The sequence below is a fragment of the Camarhynchus parvulus genome, chromosome 7 (assembly GCF_901933205.1).
Source record: "Camarhynchus parvulus chromosome 7, STF_HiC, whole genome shotgun sequence".
In the NCBI taxonomy this organism is placed as follows: Eukaryota; Metazoa; Chordata; class Aves; order Passeriformes; family Thraupidae; genus Camarhynchus; species Camarhynchus parvulus.
This window is the reverse complement of record NC_044577.1, coordinates 7,582,055-7,603,675: the sequence shown is the minus strand read 5'-3', so window position 1 is coordinate 7,603,675 and position 21,621 is coordinate 7,582,055. Positions and strand designations below refer to the sequence as shown.

The 21,621-nt window shown below is 38.5% G+C and overlaps 1 protein-coding gene across 3 annotated transcripts in view; it reads right to left on the bottom strand.

Annotated features, from left to right (window-relative positions):
• The window catches only part of PMS1 (PMS1 homolog 1, mismatch repair system component), a 44,187-nt gene that overhangs the window by 5,999 nt on the left and 16,567 nt on the right, over positions 1–21,621 (bottom strand). For all 3 annotated transcript variants that reach the window (XM_030952385.1, XM_030952387.1, XM_030952386.1), the window contains exons 6-11: positions 17,212–17,328; positions 13,429–13,551; positions 12,165–12,308; positions 10,075–10,970; positions 5,653–6,108; positions 4,980–5,110 (exon numbers count right to left, since the gene is read on the bottom strand). In XM_030952385.1, the coding sequence (XP_030808245.1) occupies positions 4,980–5,110; positions 5,653–6,108; positions 10,075–10,970; positions 12,165–12,308; positions 13,429–13,551; positions 17,212–17,328 (1,867 nt within the window). The remainder of the gene's footprint in view (positions 1–4,979; positions 5,111–5,652; positions 6,109–10,074; positions 10,971–12,164; positions 12,309–13,428; positions 13,552–17,211; positions 17,329–21,621) is intronic.

Genomic DNA, 21,621 nt, shown 5'->3' with positions numbered 1-21,621 from the left:
AAAATAAAGACATTTAAGGAGCTTTCCCACCAAAATGGCAGAACAAGAACAAAACTCCATGTGGAACTGAGTTCTTTCCAGGAAGTAAACAGCTAATTAGACCTTCCAAAAACCTACTAGGAGTAGTTTATCTAGTGCCACATAGTGTCATGGGGTTCAGAGCAAGGCCTGTGAGAAAGACTCCTAGTAAATTATGAAAGCTCAGAACCACCCCACTAGCTAAAAGATATTGACCATTAAAGAACAGCGTTGTATTTCTATGAATTCCAAGCACTGCAAGGAAATAAGATTCAGTTTCTCTGTATTGATCCCAAGATTAATGCAAGATTAATGAATGACTCATTTTTTATCCTATGAATGACACTGCCCCTAACATGTCATCCAAGTAAGGAAAAATTAATACTTTCTGGGTGAGTTCTTTTTCAAGTAAGAAGCCATAAGAATGAAAATCTTCATAAAAAGCCCCTCTGTGCCACAAGTTAGCAGAAGCTAAGATTCTGAACTGCAAAGAAGCATTTTTAAAAAAGATCAGTTGAGATGCAAACCTTATGCAACACAGGAATTACTGGTCACCTTCCAGATTCAGGCAGCTGCCCAGGGCTTTTTAAAATAAATAACCATTCAGTTCTGCAAAACACCCCAACACCACAAGAAAATAAGGAATAAACCTATGGTCCTATATTTGAATTTAAATCATTATAGTGATGCCTAGAGAGGCTACCTGGAACAGAGGCTGGACAGAGTTAAAGGAATAAAGTAGGAATTTATTAAGAGACCTTCAAAGGATACACCTTGGGCAGTACAAGAGCCTGGCCATGGCTCTACCCAAGATGGACCCTGAGTCACGAGTTTTCACACTTTTATAAGTTTTGGTCCATTTAAATATTGGAGTTAATTGTCCAATAACAGATTCAGGTTATGAAGTCCCATCCTCCCAGACTGCTCTCTTCAATTTGCCATTGTTTACATTTTTGGGCCCGAAGCTGCAATGGTGTCCTTGGTTCTCAGGCTGCAAAAGGATTGTTTTGTCTGACTAAACTGCGAGGAGAACTTGCTCACACTTTATATTAAGTTTAGAGTTCCACACTAGGGCAGTAGAGAATGTGAAAAATATGAAAGCTAAAGCTTAAGGCATCAATAGTTATCTAGGAAGCTGTCCTAGTGGAGTGTGCAATACCAAAGGCAAGAGGTCCAATGTTCCAAGTTAGCATCTGGGTATTATGAGTAGACTTAATATATGGTAATGAGCAGCAATACTCTGGGTCCTTCTCTTTGATAGAAGAATATCTGTAGAGATTTAAACAAATAATCAGTGCAACCTACTAGACTGACAATCCTCTTAAGAAACCACCATGGGTCAAGGAAAGCCTCTTCTATGACTAAAACATCTGAATGTCAAATTGAAGCAGCTAAATTTCCTTTGCTCTTGTTTTGGGAGGTATCTTAGAGCTACGATGGCATCACAGTCTTATTTGCATGGATCAACAGAAGGGCTTGTTATTTTGCAAAAAGAAATTACTAGAAATACCACTTGCACATTGAAATTAAAATCTTAAGAAATCAATCGATTAATCAATCAATCAATAAATTTGCTTGCAATGTAAGAGGATCTCTCTGTCAGAAAAAATAAATTTTCTACTAAAGAAAATAAAACTCTTCACTCAGGATGAAAAAGGAAGCCATGCATATTAACAAGTGCTAATAAGTGTCTATTAATGAGAAGTAAATCAATCAGCAGTCAGAAAGGAATATCTATTATGACCATATCAGGGCTGAAGTCCCAGAGGAAAATTCAGATTTCTGAATATGCTGCATCAGACCCTGGCAGAGAGAAAGAGCTGATAGTTCAGTTCAGCTGAGAAACAGCAAATACTAGGACTGATCCAATTAATCCAAAAAGATAGGAAAAAATTAGTTTCAGAGGTTGTGTGCACAAAGAATGGGATTTTGGTGTGCTCCTACGGATGCTGCTAAGGAGAAACTCTCCAGTTACCATGGGTTAATGGCACATTTCCATTCTAGGACCTCTCCACAGCAAGCATCATCCACCATGCAAAGTAGGAACCTCTGGCCCAAAAAACCTGACAATATATCCTGAAGAAACATAACTTTTCTGAAGGAAATTCTAGTTCAAAAACATCAGAATGCTTCTCGTTCAGGATGTGTCTGAATTTCAAAAACCCCACAAAAACAGACAGTGAATACAGACAGTGAAAAAAGGTAATGCTTCTAATAAGGATTGTGAAAGATGTTTTATGAAACAAACTGGTTCTTTCAGAGCTGAGAGATCCTACAGAATACTCAGGTTTAAGTGGGACAAATCACTCCTGATATACAAAAGTCCCCTTCTGTAAAGATTATACAAGAATCTATGAATTAAATCACCTTAAACTTCATAGTGAAATTCCCAGAGAAGGACACATTAGGAATGTTAAAAAGTAATACCTGTGTGACTAAAAATCAACTCTACTAAGTATTTGTAGAAGATAGTGTATTTCAGGGACAAGTTTAAAAAAAGAGGAGAAACTGATTAAGAAGAAATCTTTGGGTCAGTTAGAAAAAAGCTGGGAAGAAGAAAGAAATTCCACTTGTTTGCTGGTATTTCTACCTTCATCTACAGTGGCATGCTCTTTTAATAAAAAAGGCTGTAACTGCTATAATGTCATCAGCAGAAGCTTATAAACATGACTGACAAGACTCATTAACTTTTCAGTCAAGTAGTTAAAATAGAAAAGTAGGACAAAGAACTGAATTAGATTGCCATTCTTTACTGGGCTATTCCTATGGTTCATCAACCTCCACAGTGCATACAAAGCACTTTCACTAAGTGTAAACCAAACAAGTACAGTTTCCTTGAGATTTCATTTACTTAAATTTACACCTTAGGAACACAGGATGGGAAGACTATGTTCCAATTACTGTGTCAAGTCCTTTGTTATTATAGTGTTAAAATACTGCTCTTAAAATAAGCAAGCTGTCTTAAAAATAGTTATGTTTTGGCCAAGACAGCCACTTTTGTTCACAGCAGTTAGTATGGGCTGTTTTGGACGTGTGCAGGAAACAGTGCTGGTAAGACAGGGATGTTTTGTCACAGCTGAGCAGGGCTGACACAGCATCAAGGCCCTTTCTGCTCCTCACCCCACCCCACCAGTGAGGAGGCTGGGGGTGCACAAGGAGCTGGGAAGGGACACAGCTGGGCAGCTGACCCAAGGGACATTCCAGACCATGTGGCACCAAGCTCATAGATCCGGGGCAAGGAGAAGGAAATGGAGTGCTGTGATGATGTTTGTCCTCCCAAATGACCATTCCATGGGATGGAGCCCAGCTTTTTGGGGTCAGGTGAACACCTGCCTGCCCATGAGAAGCAGTGAACTAATTCCTTTTTCTGTACACAGCTTTTGTTTTACCTGTTAAATGGTCTTTATATCTCAACCCACAAGTTTTCTCACTTTTACCCTTCCAGTTCTCTCCCCCATCCCACTGAGAGGGGAGTAAATGAATGAGTGGCTGTGTGGGGCTGAGCTGCTGGCTGTGGTTTAACCATGAGACATCTGCAGTACTACAAGACTGGTCACCAACTTTCTACTGTTGCTTAGAAATAAACTAGAAATTAAACTCTTCATCCAGGATGAAAAATTATGTATCTTCAAATTTTCACATTCAATTTATTCATGTCTAGGTTACATTAATTAGATTTTGAGCAAACTTAGAATATCAGGAGGTAAAAAAAAAAAGTTGGTGAGCAAAAGTGCTAAGCGACAATCCCTCTCTCCCATACTTGCCTAAGGACATATCATAGATGTCCTCAGCTTTTGATCTGCTTGTCTGAGTAAACCATATAAGAGCAGCCTCTTACAGTACATGCTTTATTTCCCTAATCATTCATTCCATGATTATTATCATGATTAATATCAACACCTCTTCTACTGAGGTGTTGGTATTTATGTGGAGATTTAGTCAGTCAGAAGGAAGTTTCTTGTTTTTGCTGTGCATGATCCAGTAAGGAAAACAGCTTTGGCTCAGTTCTTCACAAGAGCCAGCCTCTGAGTGAAGGAGTTGGTCTACATCCCTTTTTTGTACCTACCCTTAAAAGATCCCATATGTTACAGTACATCTGTCATCACTGTACATATGTGGGGATCTGTAACACATGAAGCTATAGCATTTCTAACAGCTCTTATGGCCAATCTTTTCCCTGAGCTGTCAGCTAGGTGTTACCCCCAAGGAAGCTTGCTTTTCTTGGAATTCTGCTATAGAATTCGTGATCTGCAGAACCTCCACTGGGTCACCCCTAGGTTTCCAGCACGTCCTAGAAAACATTCTTCAGAAAGATGTAAAGACCTTTGACTTCTCTTGATAAAGTGAAAAAATCTATGAAATGCATTTTTCTGTGATCAAGAGAGGTATTGAAAAGTATATTCCTTCAGAATGTATTCAAATCAAACTCGGAGAAAAGGTGTGGTGATCCTTTGACCATCTCTTTGCTGGCCCCTTTGGGCTCTGGGTTACAATTTTAATAGAAAAGTATGACATTAACCAGGATCCAGCTCCTTACTGGACCTCCTTAATGCTCAGCAGTACAGTAGTCAGCTAAAGCACATACTTGGTAGAAGGTGCCTGGGCTCAGGAATTCCTGTCAGTTTAAGCCAAATTATATCAGAATGACAACTGAGGATATGGGCATTGAGCATTTTGAGAAAAGAAGGAAGAATTGAGGAAAAAATGCATTTCAGAGCATTCTTTGAAATACTATTTAAGTTTTCTCTTCAGTCATCAGTTTCTATTACTCAGTGTTCTGTGTGGAAGATTACATTCTCTGCCAAGAAATAAATATATCTCAATGGTAAGGAAAGCACAATGCTAGAGCTTTAAAAGACAAGGTAATGCAGAATAACATGATCCATATTAACAATAATTTAAATCATTAAATCATAGGAAGCAAGCTCCAATGCAACTAATAGATTTTAAAACCATCATACCTTCTATCACTTTTATCTGGAATCCATTTGCTACAAGCCTTGGATCTGACAAATAACCTGGTCCATGGAAACTCTGGTAATTCTTCTGCATTTTATAAAGAGCAGCTATATACTGAGATCCACCAATAAGACTGGAAAAAAAAAATCCCCAAGTGTTAAAAACCAACATCCCTTATGTGAAAATTACAAGCATGCAAAAACCACAGAAAGAGATATCGAGTGATAAGGAGTTATCAAGATTTTATAAAGTATTTTGGAAAAACAATTGCTTAAAGAAACAAAATGAGAACTATTCACTTATCTTAGTGAGGGGACTCAACTTAGGCATACAGTAATAATAATTCTATCAGCCATTTCCTAATTCTTGAGGGAAAATCAGTTAAAGTGAAGTTGTGAAAATGTGGAGCTTTAGTTTTCTTCCGGGGGAGGAAATTTGTATTTGATGCACTACCAAGGAAACTAGTCAAAGATCCTACTTATTTCAACTAGAATAAGACCAAGGGCGCTCAGTACTTCAAGATCAAAGTATAAAACCCAAAGCTCTGTTTTAATAGATAAGTGAGTGCACAAATAAGCCCAGCACTGGCAAACAGGGCCTTGCCAGAGTTTACTGTAAATAATTATAAACCGATGTTTCAAGTAATATATACATTTTTGCTCAATAGTACTATACCTGTCTGTTAACACAATTGGATTGTCCAGTTTCTCTACTGGAAGCTTATGGTTCATCAATAATCTCTTACATAGCAGGGCCTCTTCCAGTCTATACGGATTCAGCAACTTGACATTTTTTTCAGTAGCAAGTATCCAGACATCAGGAAAACTCTGACGACGGATCAGGAAAAGTTCATGTTCATCTGAAATATTTTTCTCTTGTCTCTGAAGGTGACGTCTACAGGAACTCAGAGAAAAGGGCACTGTCACAATTTTCACAGGCTGTTCCAGTTTCCCCTTCTTTTCAATCTGGTTATGAAATATCTTATCAAGCTTCTGCTGGTCAGATGCAGAACTCTTCAGCTTGGCTTTGTGTTTTTCTGCCTCCTTTGCTGGTCGGTGCATTGGCTGTGCATTGGCTTTCCTGACCTCTCTGTTGTACCGTTCCTGGTCCTTAGTGGCTTTTATTTCATAACTTGAAGGACAAAACAAACCAGTAGCATCAGCAGATAAAAAGTTCCAGACCCCAAACCCCTAACACACTAAAGCAGAAGAAAAGGTAACCATTTCAAGAGCCAAGAACCACACCCATGGTCCATTCAAGTATCCACATCAACATGCTGCCCACTGCAATTGAGATGATGACGGTGACTCTGTTACATCCCATCTTGAACAAAAGCTGGAAATTTTCCTTCAGGACAACCAGCAAAACCTCAATTACTGTAAGGCGGAGGAACTATTACTGTAAGGAATAGAGTGCATCATATAAAGACCTACAGCAAGGCTCTTTTCACCTCAGTCCCTTGTTTAATTTGCAATCAAACTCAAAGGAGTTTTTTGTCACAGGCTCATCCAGCTCAATTCACAAAGTAGTTTGAGCTTCTAGAGCTCTACAGCCTTGCAGGGGCCAGCAGGACTTTGGAGCTTGAATAACTTCCCAAACCCCAGGTCTTACTTACTTAAAAGCGTATTTGATTTCAAATGGCCTAAAATTAGCCAGATGAAGTGTAAGAATAGAAGATATGTATGATTATCACAGAAATCTGTAAGTAATAATCAATCTTACAGATTTTTCAAAAAGAGTTAATAAAAACTCGCCCTAAATGCTGTCTAAATGGTTAAAACATTACTACATACTAAACCTCTGCAATATGAATGGATTCTTAATGAGTTTATAAATGTCAGTGAGATAACCAAACTTTTACAGGTCCCAGGTTTATGCTTGTCTACTGCTTATGAATTTTACTTTTCTGAAAGCAAAGGTTGTGATTTGCTGAACTCTCTCTTTTTGCCCTTATTTGATATTCTGAATTCTAGAAGGTAATTCAAACCAGTCTAATCTTCAATTAAAACAAAACCAAAAAAAGCAGTACTATCATATGTTAGTATTGGAAATAAGTATTTTAGCTGGTCATATTTATTTATTGCTACTTGCTGGAACAGTTTGATTCAATTATGTGTATGCACGCTGGAAAATTAAGGTCAACAAAAGGGTCACCATTTGCAATTAATTATGATGTGCTAGCATTCACATATGGTACCAATATTTAGTTAACTAAAAAAGTCAGCTTAAATAGTTTCTTGCAATAAATCATGTCCTAGAAAATATGGAGCAAACATTAAGATAAAAAACATCTGCTCCTTTTAAAATGAATGGATGAAATCACTTGAACAGATTTTTTTTTAATCCCAAATTCATTTACAGCTTTGACCAGATCAATAAATACTTTATTTTGAACAGACCTAACTGTAATGCAGAAAAACATTTAAGTGTAGGAGAATTGAGCCTTCAGTGATCACTGATAATCCAAAATGAAAGCACTTCCAAACAAAGTCCAACTTGCCTGTCAGTTTAGGCTACCACCAGAAAAATTCTAGTCTTACAAACTTTGATTGTGAGCATGTTCCAAATTCATACACATCAGTATCAGCGATTTGCCCAGCACCAAAGAAAAACTGCAGATTTATATACTATGAGAGAACAACACCTTTGCCATTCTGAACATCCTTCCACAGAGGAACATACAACCAACAAGTACTACAAGAACTGCATTTCCCTGCTTTGTGAATTAAGACTGCAAATTCAGGACCTTCTTCTGATTCTACAAAACCTAAAGATATGAAAATTTGCAAAAGTGGAAGTAAGCAGAGTGGAAGAGTAGAATGAAGTCTAGTTTCAAAGGCAGCTTTGGTTTAACTAGAAAAATGGACCAATGATATATTCTTTCCCCCTCGCAACGTAAACCCAAACAAAATAATAAGCATACTAAGAAACCCCTTTTAACGTATGTCTCTCAGCCCTTATAAGACAAATAATCTGAATTTGAGTATTTGTTGCAAACTCTGACAGCAAAGACCATGCTACCTGAAAAAATATTTCTCCCAAGGTACAAATCTACTCATGAAGAATTACTGCAGAGTGCTGACAAGGTGATTTGTTAGTCCCATGACAATGTGTGTAACTTTGAACCTTTCCTACACCTTCAGGGTAACTACTCCTGCCACTGTTATGGCACTTGGAGGGATTTTTCCCACTCCTACCTGAGCCTGATATGCAGGAAACATGAAGGCCAGAAACACATGCAAGCTGTATTAAGTAAGAGGCGAGTGACTGCAAGGAATGAAATCCTTTGCAAAGCAGGGGGATATGTGATGCTGCCAGCATGGACATGCACGGAGCTTTCCTCCTCTATTATAACCTAAAGACCATAACATTTGACATTCCGGTTGTGTAATAAATGCTGGCTTGTTTTGAAAAGGCCATCCTGTGTCACTATGAGACATCTGGTGCTTGTACTACTCCCAGAAGGGATTTAAATTAATTGAGACCCGATGGAGGGGCCACAGAGAGAAACAGAGAGGCTGAAACCATGCACACCAATTGCACAAGGCAGGACTTTATCACAGAAGGATGAAGGAGTGGAGCCCAAGAAATGTGGGGCTGTGCCAGCATGATGCACGAAGTACAGCTGTGGCACTCGGCTGCCCTGATGTATTTACATTTGTTGTTACCTCTAGGTGGCCCAATTTATCCAGAGTACCTGGAGGCAAGGCTCATGTTCTCTGCCACAAGTCCTTCTGGATTGCTGCTCTGCAGAAAAAGTTGTCTGTGTATCTCCTCCTATTTGCTATTCTCTGAGGCAATTTTAAGATCATAAATGTGGAAAGGTAAACCAAAGCTGGTATTTATAGATACAGCTAGTGGTGAATTCTTCATTTCCTTCAACAGCCATGGGACTAAATTCTACATATAAGGAAAATATATATGCACTGTGTGTAACATATTGCAATCAGTCCTACATATAAGGAAAACTTGATTACCAGAGATGTCTCCTTCTTGAACTAATGCAAAGTTAATCTGTAGGCACACTCTTTAACATAACAGTTGTACCAGGAAAGCAACCATGAAATCTCAAAAGCTAAAGCAGAGCAAATTAAAATTTTCTGAAACAGCTGGCAGAATCTTTTGTTTCATTTCATTAAAAGCATAAATATAATTGGAGTAGATTTCTACTATTACATCAATATTTCTGCTTATGGACAAAACACTTTCTCACATGTATGGGTTTGTGACCATGGCATGTTGCTTGCATAGTAAACTTTAAATTAGGTAAACCAGAAGCTGGGTGAAAAGCTTTCAATTAACTCTGACACAGCTAACATTCAGAATAATGCAGATGTCTTATTAAAATATTTCCTTTTCTTGCAAATGGATTTCAAAAACTCAGTGACAATTCATTTTAGAACAATTTGGAATTTAGCTATTCAGATTGTAATCCTTAAAGAGACTTGGTCTTGTCTGAAACAGATTAAAATCTAGACTGTGCTATAGTCTCTGAACCAGCAATGGAATAGCTGGTTAGGGGAAAAAGGAATTCCTTGTGCCATTGGACTGGGTTTTACAAATACAATTCTGAGATAGCCTTGGCTGAGATACATACGAAATTTGGAGGAATGGAATTTACCCAGTATTCGAGTACCAAAGTTCCTAAAAAAGAATTCTCACTTTATAGTAATAAAAGTTGAAAAACCCCTGAAGAACTCTACAGTGCCTCATCCATCGCCATGCTGGTTTTCAAGGACAGTGCACTGGGAGTGATACTGTAAAGGCTGCCCTTAGAAGTTTGTAGGAATCAAACAATCAGTTTCTTGCCTGTTATTTTAAATAACTGTTCAGCAAACTGTCCCTAACTACTGCTGTCCCTAATCCAACTGCTGCACAGCACAGCGGCAGAAAGAATAATTCCAATCTGCAGGGCACAACTGCACACAGCAAAACACAACAACTCTGATGTGAAACAATACTGAGTCTGATCCTGAGAAGCCAAAATTCATTATCTATTTTTTCATAAATAACTGGAACGTTACAATTTCTTTAATTCATTGCAAGTCACTCTTTGGTAGCTTCCAGATTCAGAAGCAAGACACAGCCTGAACTTACTTCCGTTTTTCCTCTTCATTCAAATTCTTCCATTGCTCTTCAATTGTCAGCAGGATGTCATTCATGCTGGTCTTTGGATTATCATCTATCAATTTTGGACGACACTCATGTGTGAAAAATTCAAATGCAGACTTTGGTTTCTTTATTATTTTGCTATTAATTAAGTCATAAGCTGTCACACGTCCAAATTTTTCACTTATCACATTTTTTTTCTTTATGCTTTGATCTGAGCTTTGTAGATCACTGCTTTTTTCACCAGTGTATTCATTTTGCTTGTTAACTGTCCCTCCAGCTCCAGGAATTAAGATCTTAACAGGTTCCAGCTTGTCTCCCAGAATGTCTTCAAATGCACTTCCCATACTCCAACTATCAGCAGAGATTTCAGGTAAGTCCTTAGGGACTAAAGCTTCCTCATTTTTATCTATTTTGTCAATATTATCACAACTCAAAACACACTCATTGGCTTTTTTAGACTCGGGATCCACAGGAACACTATTACTTTGAATATCACCCATATTCTGTCCATTCTGTTCCTCCTCACGCAATAAATTTAAGGAACTGTCTGGAAAGGCATCACTCTTAGAAACCTCTCTTTTGTCCAGGCAACTGTGTACATTATCACCACTAAATGTCTGATGATTTAAGCAGATCTCTGCGTTTTTTCCTGCTTGACAGTTTTGCACATCACTGCTGAGTGAAAGGAATGAAGTATGAGCGTGTAGCTCATCATTTCCAGATGGTCCCATTTCATTAACAGCCACATCTGTTTGGTCTGTTCTATGAACAAACATGTCTTCTGAGGTAACATCTGTTTTATTACTTTCACCAGGGACTGCAGCAGGTAGTGGCCCATACAGTGATTTCAACACATTTTCAACTGCAAGTAAGACAGATTCCTGGAAAAAAAAAAGGAGAAAACACACACACACACACACACAAGTGCACCTGAAAATGTAACTGTCTGATACCAAGAATATGGAACAATATGCAAAGTGCTCTTATTTGGAATAATCTTTAGACATGTCTGGGCAGATCATTGCATTTCAGTTGTTCACACATTCCTGAAGATTCTGAACTGGACACTTTCAGCTTCAAATATTTTGTGACATTCTGCTTCACTAGTTTACTCTGATATCACAGAGCAAATTAAATGCTTTCTTTTTAACAGGGTTTTGACTACTTAAACCAGTATCATGTAAAGTTATTCCTAACTAATATGGAGTTAGAAGTTTACACCCAAAACAGGTGCACCAGCAACATCCAATTTCATGTGGATGTGCTTTCATGGTCCATGTTTCCAATTCAACTTTGCACCAAGTGATGGAAATGAGCAAGATAAAAAACCCAAACCCACAAAAAAATAAAAAAAAAGAAAAAGAAAAAGAGAAAAAAGAAACTCCAACCCTTTTTCTAATGCCAAAGAAAAACTAGATCAGATGCAAAAATGCTGTATATTAATTTTCATACAAGCGACCCTTAACAGGCAGGACATTTGCAAGAATAACACAGACAAATACAAAAGGTTTTTATGAACAAGAGGATTAACATACTGGTGTGACTACCTATATTCACTTTGAATAAGCACATTAATAACCACCAATGCAACCTTTATAATTTTTGTGGCACTTAATTGATGTTATCAATAATATATACACATAATGACAAAATAGTGCTTTGATGAGAAATCAACTCCCCTCCTGCCTACCCTCACCTTATTGGTGGTGTTTAAACAGTGATTACTTGGTTTAAATATGAAGTTAAACATGAAATGTATGCAGGGCTACATAAAATAATTCCACTTAGCTTCTCTCCCTGTAAAGCCATCTGAAACCAAAGTGGTACATGCATATATCTGACAGCATCAAAACATTTTAAATGAACTGGGAAACTAATTTTGAAGAATCCCCCAGTTAGCCTGTTCAGTACTTTTTGTTCAAAACAGTGCTCTGACAAAGGCAAGCTGTCATGTAACTAAAAAAACTCCAAAAACCCAGTGACAGTGTTTATGTTTGAACATACTGGTAGTCCCAAGGCCCTTATCACGCTTATGTAAGGACTGACAACTCAGAAACAGAACAAACCTTAATTACCTTATAATGCAGCAAGACTTGTGTTTTATCAGGTGTTATATTCACATCCACAGCAGAGGCAGGTACAGTAATACTCAAAAAGAAAACAGGATATAAACGAGTACAGTCCTTTTGCGTCACCTGACTGTAGTATTGTCGAATTAACTAGAGATTGATGTAATAAAGAGACGTCAGTAAAGGCAATAAAATAGACAAAAATGCACAGAAACAAAATCTGACATTATAAAAGCATAATTGGTTTGCTGGCTTTGTCAGTTTTTCAAGTTAAAGAAATGCTTAAAATGTCCTCATATTCACGTAAGCTAGAATAATCACCAAAAGGCCAGTTCTTGGTCATTTCCATGGAGGTTTAAACATGATATACAGCCTATTTTCCATGCAGGGCTCTGTATTTTTACTTTGTGTGCTGAAACCCACCTTGAATCCAGGCTTCCCTGGTCTTGTAAAGGAACCATCTCTGTCATGGGATTCAAACTAAGCTTTGAACTCCCAGAAGAGCCAGGCACATCAAATAATACATGGAGATGGATTACCCTTATTCAGCATTTACATACCAACATAAGTTCAGGGTTTACATATACAAAGCTTTGCCTGCCAATTGAAAACTGTCGTTGTGTCCACTTTAAAACCTGCAGGAACACTTTGGCATGAGCATGACTTTTTTCCCTGGTGATGACAAGGATTAAGACAGCAAGGCTGCTCCAAGTGAAGTGCTGCAAGGTTCAGTAGTGAGAGAAACCCAAGAGTATCAAATTCTGCCTACACGATGCCTAGCTGTAGCCAATGCTGCTGCACTATCACTTTCATTTCTACCCAATGCATACACAAATTTAAAGGGAAAGCATGGGTGTTTGCTTGATAAGCCCACAGCTGGTAGCAGACAAAGTCAAAACTATTTTACAGAAAAATTCTCCTACAAGAAACTGCATAAAGTTCACTTATGGGATATTGCACAGGTGATTTCTACAGGCTAATACAAAGAATCAACTATTCTGGTGTCCTGCGTAGAGCATCTGAAATTAATTTTGTTAAACAGTCAAAAACCCCAAACCTCCAGCTCTGTGGTCTGACTGCACCAAATGGAATAGAACGGAGGCACCAGCATGTCAGACTTGTGGAAGGGCTTTCTGTTGTAAATGCTAGTATTTTCACCTGTAATACTTCAAACTGTTGCATGGGGGAAAAGAAGTTGTAGATTGCTTAGGCATCTCTGTCCTCAAAGAAATCACATTTCTATTCCTCGAATTAGGATAGAGGATGTTACCTTCAGTATTTCCTTCTGAAGAACTGGACGATTATTTATAAAAATGAAACTCCTTTCTGAACTTGAAAGGCTTGTCAAAGATGTGTCTGAGTCAGCTTTTGGGAGAAATCCAGAAAGATTTATCTACAATGATAAAACAAACAGTGCAAAAGTCTTCTAAAGAACCCAAAATGTTTTTTTATAAATGTAAGACAGTAAAATAAAATTGTATGGGAGTCCAAGCCATTCATACACATGCACTGCTTCTCAACAGCTACAATAGACAAAGAGAGTTAGAGAAAAAAAATAGGCTGAGAAAGATGGGTTTGTATCTATTTCCCTTGGTCCATTTATTGACATATGTCCCATTTGGACTGCCAGTTGCAGCAGGACGCTGCCTGGAGCTGCCAGGCCAGCAGCTCTTGTCTTGCTGACTATGGGGTTGCCAACCTAAGCCCTGTCCAAGCCAAAGGCACAGAGTGCTGCCCAACCTGGCCAGGGCAGCAGTGAACCACCCCTACAGGGAAAGCCCAAAACACACAATCCCTCCTTCTCTATGTACAGAGCACCTTAAATAGCCTGTCACAGGGCATTTATTCAGGGCACCTAAATTTACCTACGCCACCTGTATCCAAATCATCTGACTCTCAAGAGTGCTGAGCACCCACGATTCACAGGCTGCAGCAGAACCTGTGAGCACAGTACTGCCAGGGAGCCTTGGAAACAGCACATGATTTGTGTACCTAACATGAACTCCAAGTTTTAAGATTTTTCTGTTGAGATTTTTTAACAGGTTTTTCAGGTCAAAATAAGGCCAATGACTTGCGCTGCTTGTCCCATCTCTTCCCCCTCTCCCTCACTAAGTAACTTTGAAACTGTTGGATGGATTTCAAATCAATCTGATAAAGAAGCAGAAATCCCAAAGATGTATTTCCACAATTCCTGTGATAACTGACAGCTGTTTGGAGAGAACAGCCTCAAGATAATGACTTTACTAAAGAAAAGGCAATTGTAACTTTTCAAAAGCCAGGAACAGCAGCATGCAAGAACTGACATCCTGGGCAGCCCACATCCTGCCCCACACACTGCCCTTCTCCACCTGCCCAACTAACAGGTGAAAGAACACTGAGGCAGCATGAGGATTTTGGAGATATGAGAAAGTCTGGAGAATGTTCTGGTAGCAGGGTGGATCACTGAACACAGAAATGAGTCCTCATAAGCTCTGCTTTTGGCAGAACCCCTTGTATTTGCTAAAATCCAAATTATCATGCATTTGAAATGGAATTTAAGATCCATGGGACTTGGCCTATCCTTCCCATTCATCTATGTCACGCAGCTATCTGCTCATGTGCTCCCTTATTCCCTCCTGACCTTGGACCAAGCATTCTGTGCTAAAGCTGGCGTGTTCTGGTCAGCAACGTCGCAAAGAACCAAACACCACTGGTCAAATTAAAGAGGTGTCAAGTATCTGTTGGATGATTATCAGAAAACAACATGCAGCACTTTGAGATTTTATTCTGCAGCTTTAGCACATCCTCCCTCAATGTTCCTCCTCTGCGCTTCTTTTCTAATTCACAAATATTTGTACAAGTCTTTCACTTCCAACAATATTTTTATATACAGAAAACATTAAAGCAAAACTGAAAGTCTCTAAACAACTCATTTAACAAGTTGCCAGATTTAGAAATGGCCGACTGCTGTTACTATTTACAGCCATGTAGAATATCAGTATGCTCATTAAAAGTTACCTACAATTTATGATAATAGTCTTAGTAGAACTTTCATATATGAAAGTATATGAAGTATGAAGACAAAATTACAGAGACTGGAAAATATTAATGAAACTTTGATTTCATACTAGATCAACTGTTTTCAAAATTAATACTTTAATAAAAACTACAACTTCTATATTCATTAAAATATATCTGTGACAGGTGGACAGCAGAATGCCTTTCTTTTATACTTATTTTTCTCCCAGGGCACATGTAGCTGCTAAACTTAACCTCCATAGGAAAAGAAGACAATAGGGAAATTTCCTGTGTGAAAATTTTCAGCCCAAATAAATCTATCCATTTACAAGACTGGGGATCTCAAAAGTTTAAGAAGTTGTGTTAGTTCTTTATTTTCTTGGTTTTCTTTTTATTTTACACATAGCTCCTGGATTTGCATGCTTCAAAGCTAATTTGAAATGTGTTCCTCTTTCATTCAGTGCCCATAATGGAGATGTTCTCAAGAAGGCACATCTTTAAAATCCCTGGATCACTTGTTGAAGAAGTTTAAACTCTGCAGTAAGGAACAGCAAGATTAGTTTTGCCTTCAGAGTAGACTTTGCAGCAAAGGAGCATGCAGCTACACAATGAAGAAATAGGAGTTAAAAGACATAAAGAGCTGCCCTCTGGTCTGTGTAGCAAACGAGAGACAGACTGAATGAGAAGGAAAAAAAGCAGTATATGCCTTGCCCTTAAATACCTGTTCCAATACCTGCACACAAGGGAGGAAAAAATGATTACACAGGTAACTTGTCACTCTGTAGTGTTTGGCTGCCTAGTTTAGAAATGTCCACAGTTTCTGAACGTCAACATTATGCATGGATCACTTATACACCTATAAATGATGCACATGGTATTTTACACACTATTTAGAGACAGAGAGAGAGATGGAATGTTCCCCAACTTCTATTCAAGGAATATGGATGCCTCACGATATAGCAGAGAAGTAATGTGAGAACTTAAGTGCCTCCTCCAAGCTAGTCCCTCTAAATACCCCCTTATCTTTGCTTTGGAGCCCCCTGCACATGTCCTGGGGGCACATCCAAGCTACATTCAGGTAAGAATAGCTTTGGATGTTCAGTTTGGACATAAACAAATGAAACTTTGTAAAGTACAAGAAGTGACTTTGCTTTGTTCCCCCTCATTCTACTGCATATACAAAAGCACTCTGGCAAACTCAATATTTAAGTCTGAATAATGCTATTAAGCTACACATAAAAACAGTGAGACCTTAAAGTCTGAATAATATTATTGAGTACCATGCTGAATGCAGCATTGGTAAGTTGTGTCTAAGAGCCATTGTGACATGAGAGGGATTAATCTCATCCTGTCAAGGTTTATTACTTCATGATACAGGAAAATGCATCTTAGCAGGTTCCGAGGTAGTAAGATTCCCTTTAATAAAAAATTTCTCAAAAAAAAAAAAGGAAGCAGAGTAAAAAAGTATTGAAAACATTAGACAAAGGAGGGTATCATGGGTAATTCCCTCCTTTTCAGAAGGGGAGAAAGAAGGCAAGAACACAGAATTTTTTGCAAACTATAAAGTGTTTACTTGAAATACGTGTTTGGTGGAGGTTTTGCATAACTTGCCCTTCTAAGTATGTGTTTCTTTCACTGCTCAGGTGCCCCTACTGAAATTGAGGGAATACTCTTTAGAGTACAAGGCTAAGAGGCCACGAAGATGAGAACCATCTAAATGCTCAGATATTAATGAGAGCACAACCTGCCTGTGGGCCAGGAATCCCAACTGAGACAGCTCTGAGCAATCAGCAATTCTGGATTTGTCATCACAACTGTTTTTACTGCCATTTGATCAGTGCCACATGAGTCCTGACAAGGTGATTCTTGGAGTGGATTTTCAATCACCAAACCAATTAATTTTGTGGAGAGGACAGTAATAGAATCAAATGCATTAATCAGATGTCAATCTGGAGACACACCTTCTTTTTCAAAGTCTCCTTCTTTTTGAGTATTTCTTTAGCTCTCTTCATTGACAGACCTGAAGTGAATTTGGGAGAAGGAAGTTAAAACTCACCTCAGGATATTCGCAGCAGTGCTGAAAAGGTACCATACTGCTCATAACGGCTGTTCCCAGAACTGACATACAGGCCATTTTGTGATCTGATACCCTGGTCTTCTGCCAAATAACTGCCTGAAACAAATGGCACAGAGTCAAATTTTTGACATTATATTTGTTGAACTCATGTCATGTCTATGAACATGCATATGCAACTGCATACACACTGTATATGTAACATTCTGTACCTTGACCCTCTGAAAATCACAACTTTCAGTGTTAACAGACTCGATATGGTACCTTTTGACACGTCTTCTCATATTCTGTTACTTATTTAGACACACAGCAATTGGGAAACTAAGCAGAGCTTGTATTCATGCATGTTCTGTGGCTCTTCTGGACTTCTGTACCTGAGGGCAACTGTTAAAACCAAGTCAATACAAATATTACTTCTCCTCTTAGATATACAGCAGTGAGATTTGTGCTTTTCCTGAGCAGTTAAAGTACCTCTCACAGGCTGGTCAATATTTGAAGGTGGGCACTGCAATGTTTAAGTTACTCATACCAAAGAGCTTGTCTCAGCAGAAATCAGGCTATTAGCTTCCATCCATAGCTCTCACCTGGATAGTCTAGGTGTATGATAAGCTTGCCATTTAGAAAGAAAAGCAGTTTCTAAGGAACTATATATTAGGAAAGCAGTTGTTTGTCTAATGAGAACTTTTACAAGTTAGAAGGATGAAGGACCACCTGCTGCATTAGCTGCATGTCTTGAAATATAATGACAAAGACTTAATAAATACAGTAAAGCAATATGAACTGCAACTTGCAACAGAAGTCACATGTCAAGTCCACTTATGCATACAGAAGGTATTACTTACTTTGGGAGGTGAAATTTTGTTTATCACTAACGAGAACTCCTATGCCAAATAGTCACAAATTTAATTCTGAATCTGCTGACTTTCTTTGCTGTGTATCAACAAAAAAAATGTTATCCTTGGTTGGTTTTCTGCTTCTAGGCAACTGAGACTGCTACACTCAGGCCCACTTCATTTTTGCCACTGTTAGTTGCCTGAGTGTATTCAAGGTTTTCCTTTAAATACAAAAGGAAAAATAATGCAGCATGTTACATTTTAAATTGGATGTTACAGTGCTGTTGAAATTTATATTTTCAGTAGGTATTAGGTGTCCAATAAATTCAAAATAAGCTCACAGTATTCAAGTACATGTTGTTAAGTGAAAGGATGGTGAGAGAGCAAAAAATACACAAGCACCATCTCAAGAAATGCTATACATAGCCTTAAAATTCCACCTGTCCAGTAGAATATTTGCTGGCCTTCAGGGGTGAATTCCACAGAAGAACACAGTTCTCCTGGAACATGATATTCCCTTCCTACAGGACAGGTGGAATTGTAAAGCTTTGAGACTGTTGACCCTAAACTATTCCCCAAATCTTTAATTTTCCAGTTCCATTACATTCTGCAGTATTTGTGAAGTGGGGCTTTTTAGTCCTGCCTGAATGTAATTCATCTCCTACAGAGCAGCCTGACAGCCCTTTGCACGTGCTGGATCACAGCTTGGTTATTCCACAGCGAGGTGAACCCCTCAAACATAAAACAGAATTTACATCAGGGGGTAGGGAACAGAAAAAGGGGAGAAATGAGTAAGGAGAGCCACAGGTCGGGTATCCACAGCTCTGGCAGGGAGTCCCCCCATGCTCCAGAGCAGGCAGAGGTGAAGGACAGCCCAGGGCTGCCTCAGGCTCTCTCCTCTACACCTGCTCTAAGCCTCCTCAAAGACATTCTGGAGTGATGAAAGAATCTGTCCTCTTCTTTATAGCTCCTCTTATAAAACATATCCTGTACTGCTTCTATTTTAAAATTGATTACTTAAAATGGAAACAGAAAGTGCCAAGTGATTTTTTTTCTTTACTGGATGTATTTTAAATTAAATGCATGTGACCAAACCGAGAAAGACACTTGTTACATGACTAATATAAACATCATGCTGTTTATTTTCGGGTATCCTAGTGTGATGCTGCAGGTACAGATATAAATCTGAGTTGCTGATTAATGCAAGGTTATTACACAGCTTGACCTGCTAGAATGGCTGATACTCAGAACTTTGAAAAGATCACTTGAGTAAGGTGGTTTTAAGAAAGCTGTGGAAAATGAGAATTTATTAAATGCAAACTTGCTAAAAGTTGATACTGTAATAGGTTCAGATTAGTTCTTTAAATAGAACTTTCATATACTCACCAGATACTCAGTAGTACAGACAGAATTTCAGGAAATAGTTACCACTGTAGCTTAAATTAAAGCCATAAATGAAAGAGGCCATGCAACTCCTAAATTTCTTTACTATATATAAAGACATAATAGAGTGTGTATTCATTTCTAGTCCTGACTGCACATTATGAAGCAACAACATAGGAAGAGCTGGCAATTTTCAGAAAATTATTTTTCTATATTCCCCATATGTATCAACAGCTATTAAAAAAATCACAGAAACAATGCCTGTTCCATTTCATTTATTTTGGAAAGTGTTGCCATGAGGTTCCTGCATTACCCTATTTTTTTAACCTTGCTTATACCCTTTAGTTTATCTAAAAATACACCCCTCTCACACACCCCCCATATTTTTTCTAGGTCATATAAAGCGGGTGTTGAGAATGAGCCAAGGAAGAATCTGACTCTAGTCAGTATGATGACGCTGCAGAAACAGCCTACTCAAAGATATATTATTACATATGGCCCATCTTAGATTCTGCAAGAGCTAGCCAAATATATTCCACCTCTCTGTTTCATTGAAGAGGATTGCACGATCCAGATCTTACAAAATGTTCTAATGCATATAAAATCTATTGCACATATGCAGAAGATAATGATGTGGGCGTCTGTGTGTACCTATTCCTCCACCCCATGCAGCCCTGGGACACAGGCATACTTTTTTAGAGGATGACAATGTACACTCCAACCTAAATGATTGTATGACTCCATGCACACACAGACTAGGCATCTGTTATTTCAGGATGAACACATATAGTGCAGGAGGATTCCTTGAAAAATGTGTGAAGTGCAGAGAAAGAGCGTGCAACCTCTTCCCACTGGGGTCCCTGCTATACAGGACTAGAGAGAATTAAGAGCTGCTCAGTATTTGTTTCTTCAAAGACCTCAAGGAAGAACAGAGACAAAAAACCAGTTGCTCTGCATCCCTAACCATCCTTTATATTTTAGAATTTTTACCAGCAGCTACAGTGATTTGCAATCCCAGATAAAAGGAAAATCTTAATTAGAGCTGGGACTAGATGCTGTTTCCAACTATGGCTACTTCAGCACAATTATGATGCCACAAGTTAAACCAACTTATTCCATTTACCTTATTACTACATAATGGCAGTATACTTAAAGTAGACTTTTAGTACCCAAACCCCACCTATTTTCTTTATTTATTTCATGACAGTCATATTATTCACCCTGGAATAAGGTTTGGGGGTGTAAAAGTCTAGTTGAGCAAGCAGTTGTACATGAGCTGCAGGCTGGTAATGTAACTTGTTAGCTCTTTAGAAGAGAACTGCATTTCAGTTTCTCTAGTTTGGTGCTACATTCTTCAAAAATCTTGTCACCCTGGCATCTGAGATCTCACTGCAGATAACTCTTTGGGCCAGTATGTTCCTCACCTTCCTGACCTAAAACCTAATAGCCTATTAGGTTTCAATTGGAAACATTGTTGCCTACCTGTTTAAAGTACACAAACAGGAACAAAACTAGGCAGCAATATCCCAAGATTGAATTGAGCCCAAGGGAAACAAAACCACATCCTCCAATAATATGTCTATAACTTCATCATCTTAATGATGCAGACACCCAGCTCCAAGGGCTGGCACATTCTCTGCAGTGGAAGAAAACCCATCTGCTAAGATCAAAACTGAACTAATATTAAGTTCTCACCACATTCTTTAGAATGCCGGCCTTGAGAAGCGCTGCTGTTTTTCAGCTCCATGCCTTAACTGGTGTCCTGTTTTAAAATCAGAGGTAAGTTACCTTACTAAAAGGGAACCCTTACATAAACTGCCCTTGAAAACAGAAATCACAAAAATTATTATATTTAGCTTATAAAAAAATTAAGCAACAAATCAATTATTTTCCTAGATATTTTACACTCACGCCTAAGGAATCAGTTGCCCCCTCCATTTGTATGTGATGCTGGGACAATTACCAGTGGAGATATCCAGTACAGAAACTCAAGGCACCATTTTTCCCCTCATCAGATGCAGCTGTATGTACCTGTCTATCCAATGGCATCACGTTTTAGAGCTATCAAGGGGATTTGTTGAAAGACAGTCATATTCCACAGTACTGTTCAGTCTACAAATTCCAATGTATTCCTTACTCAGATATCCCTTTCATGACACGAGAGCACCCTCACAAC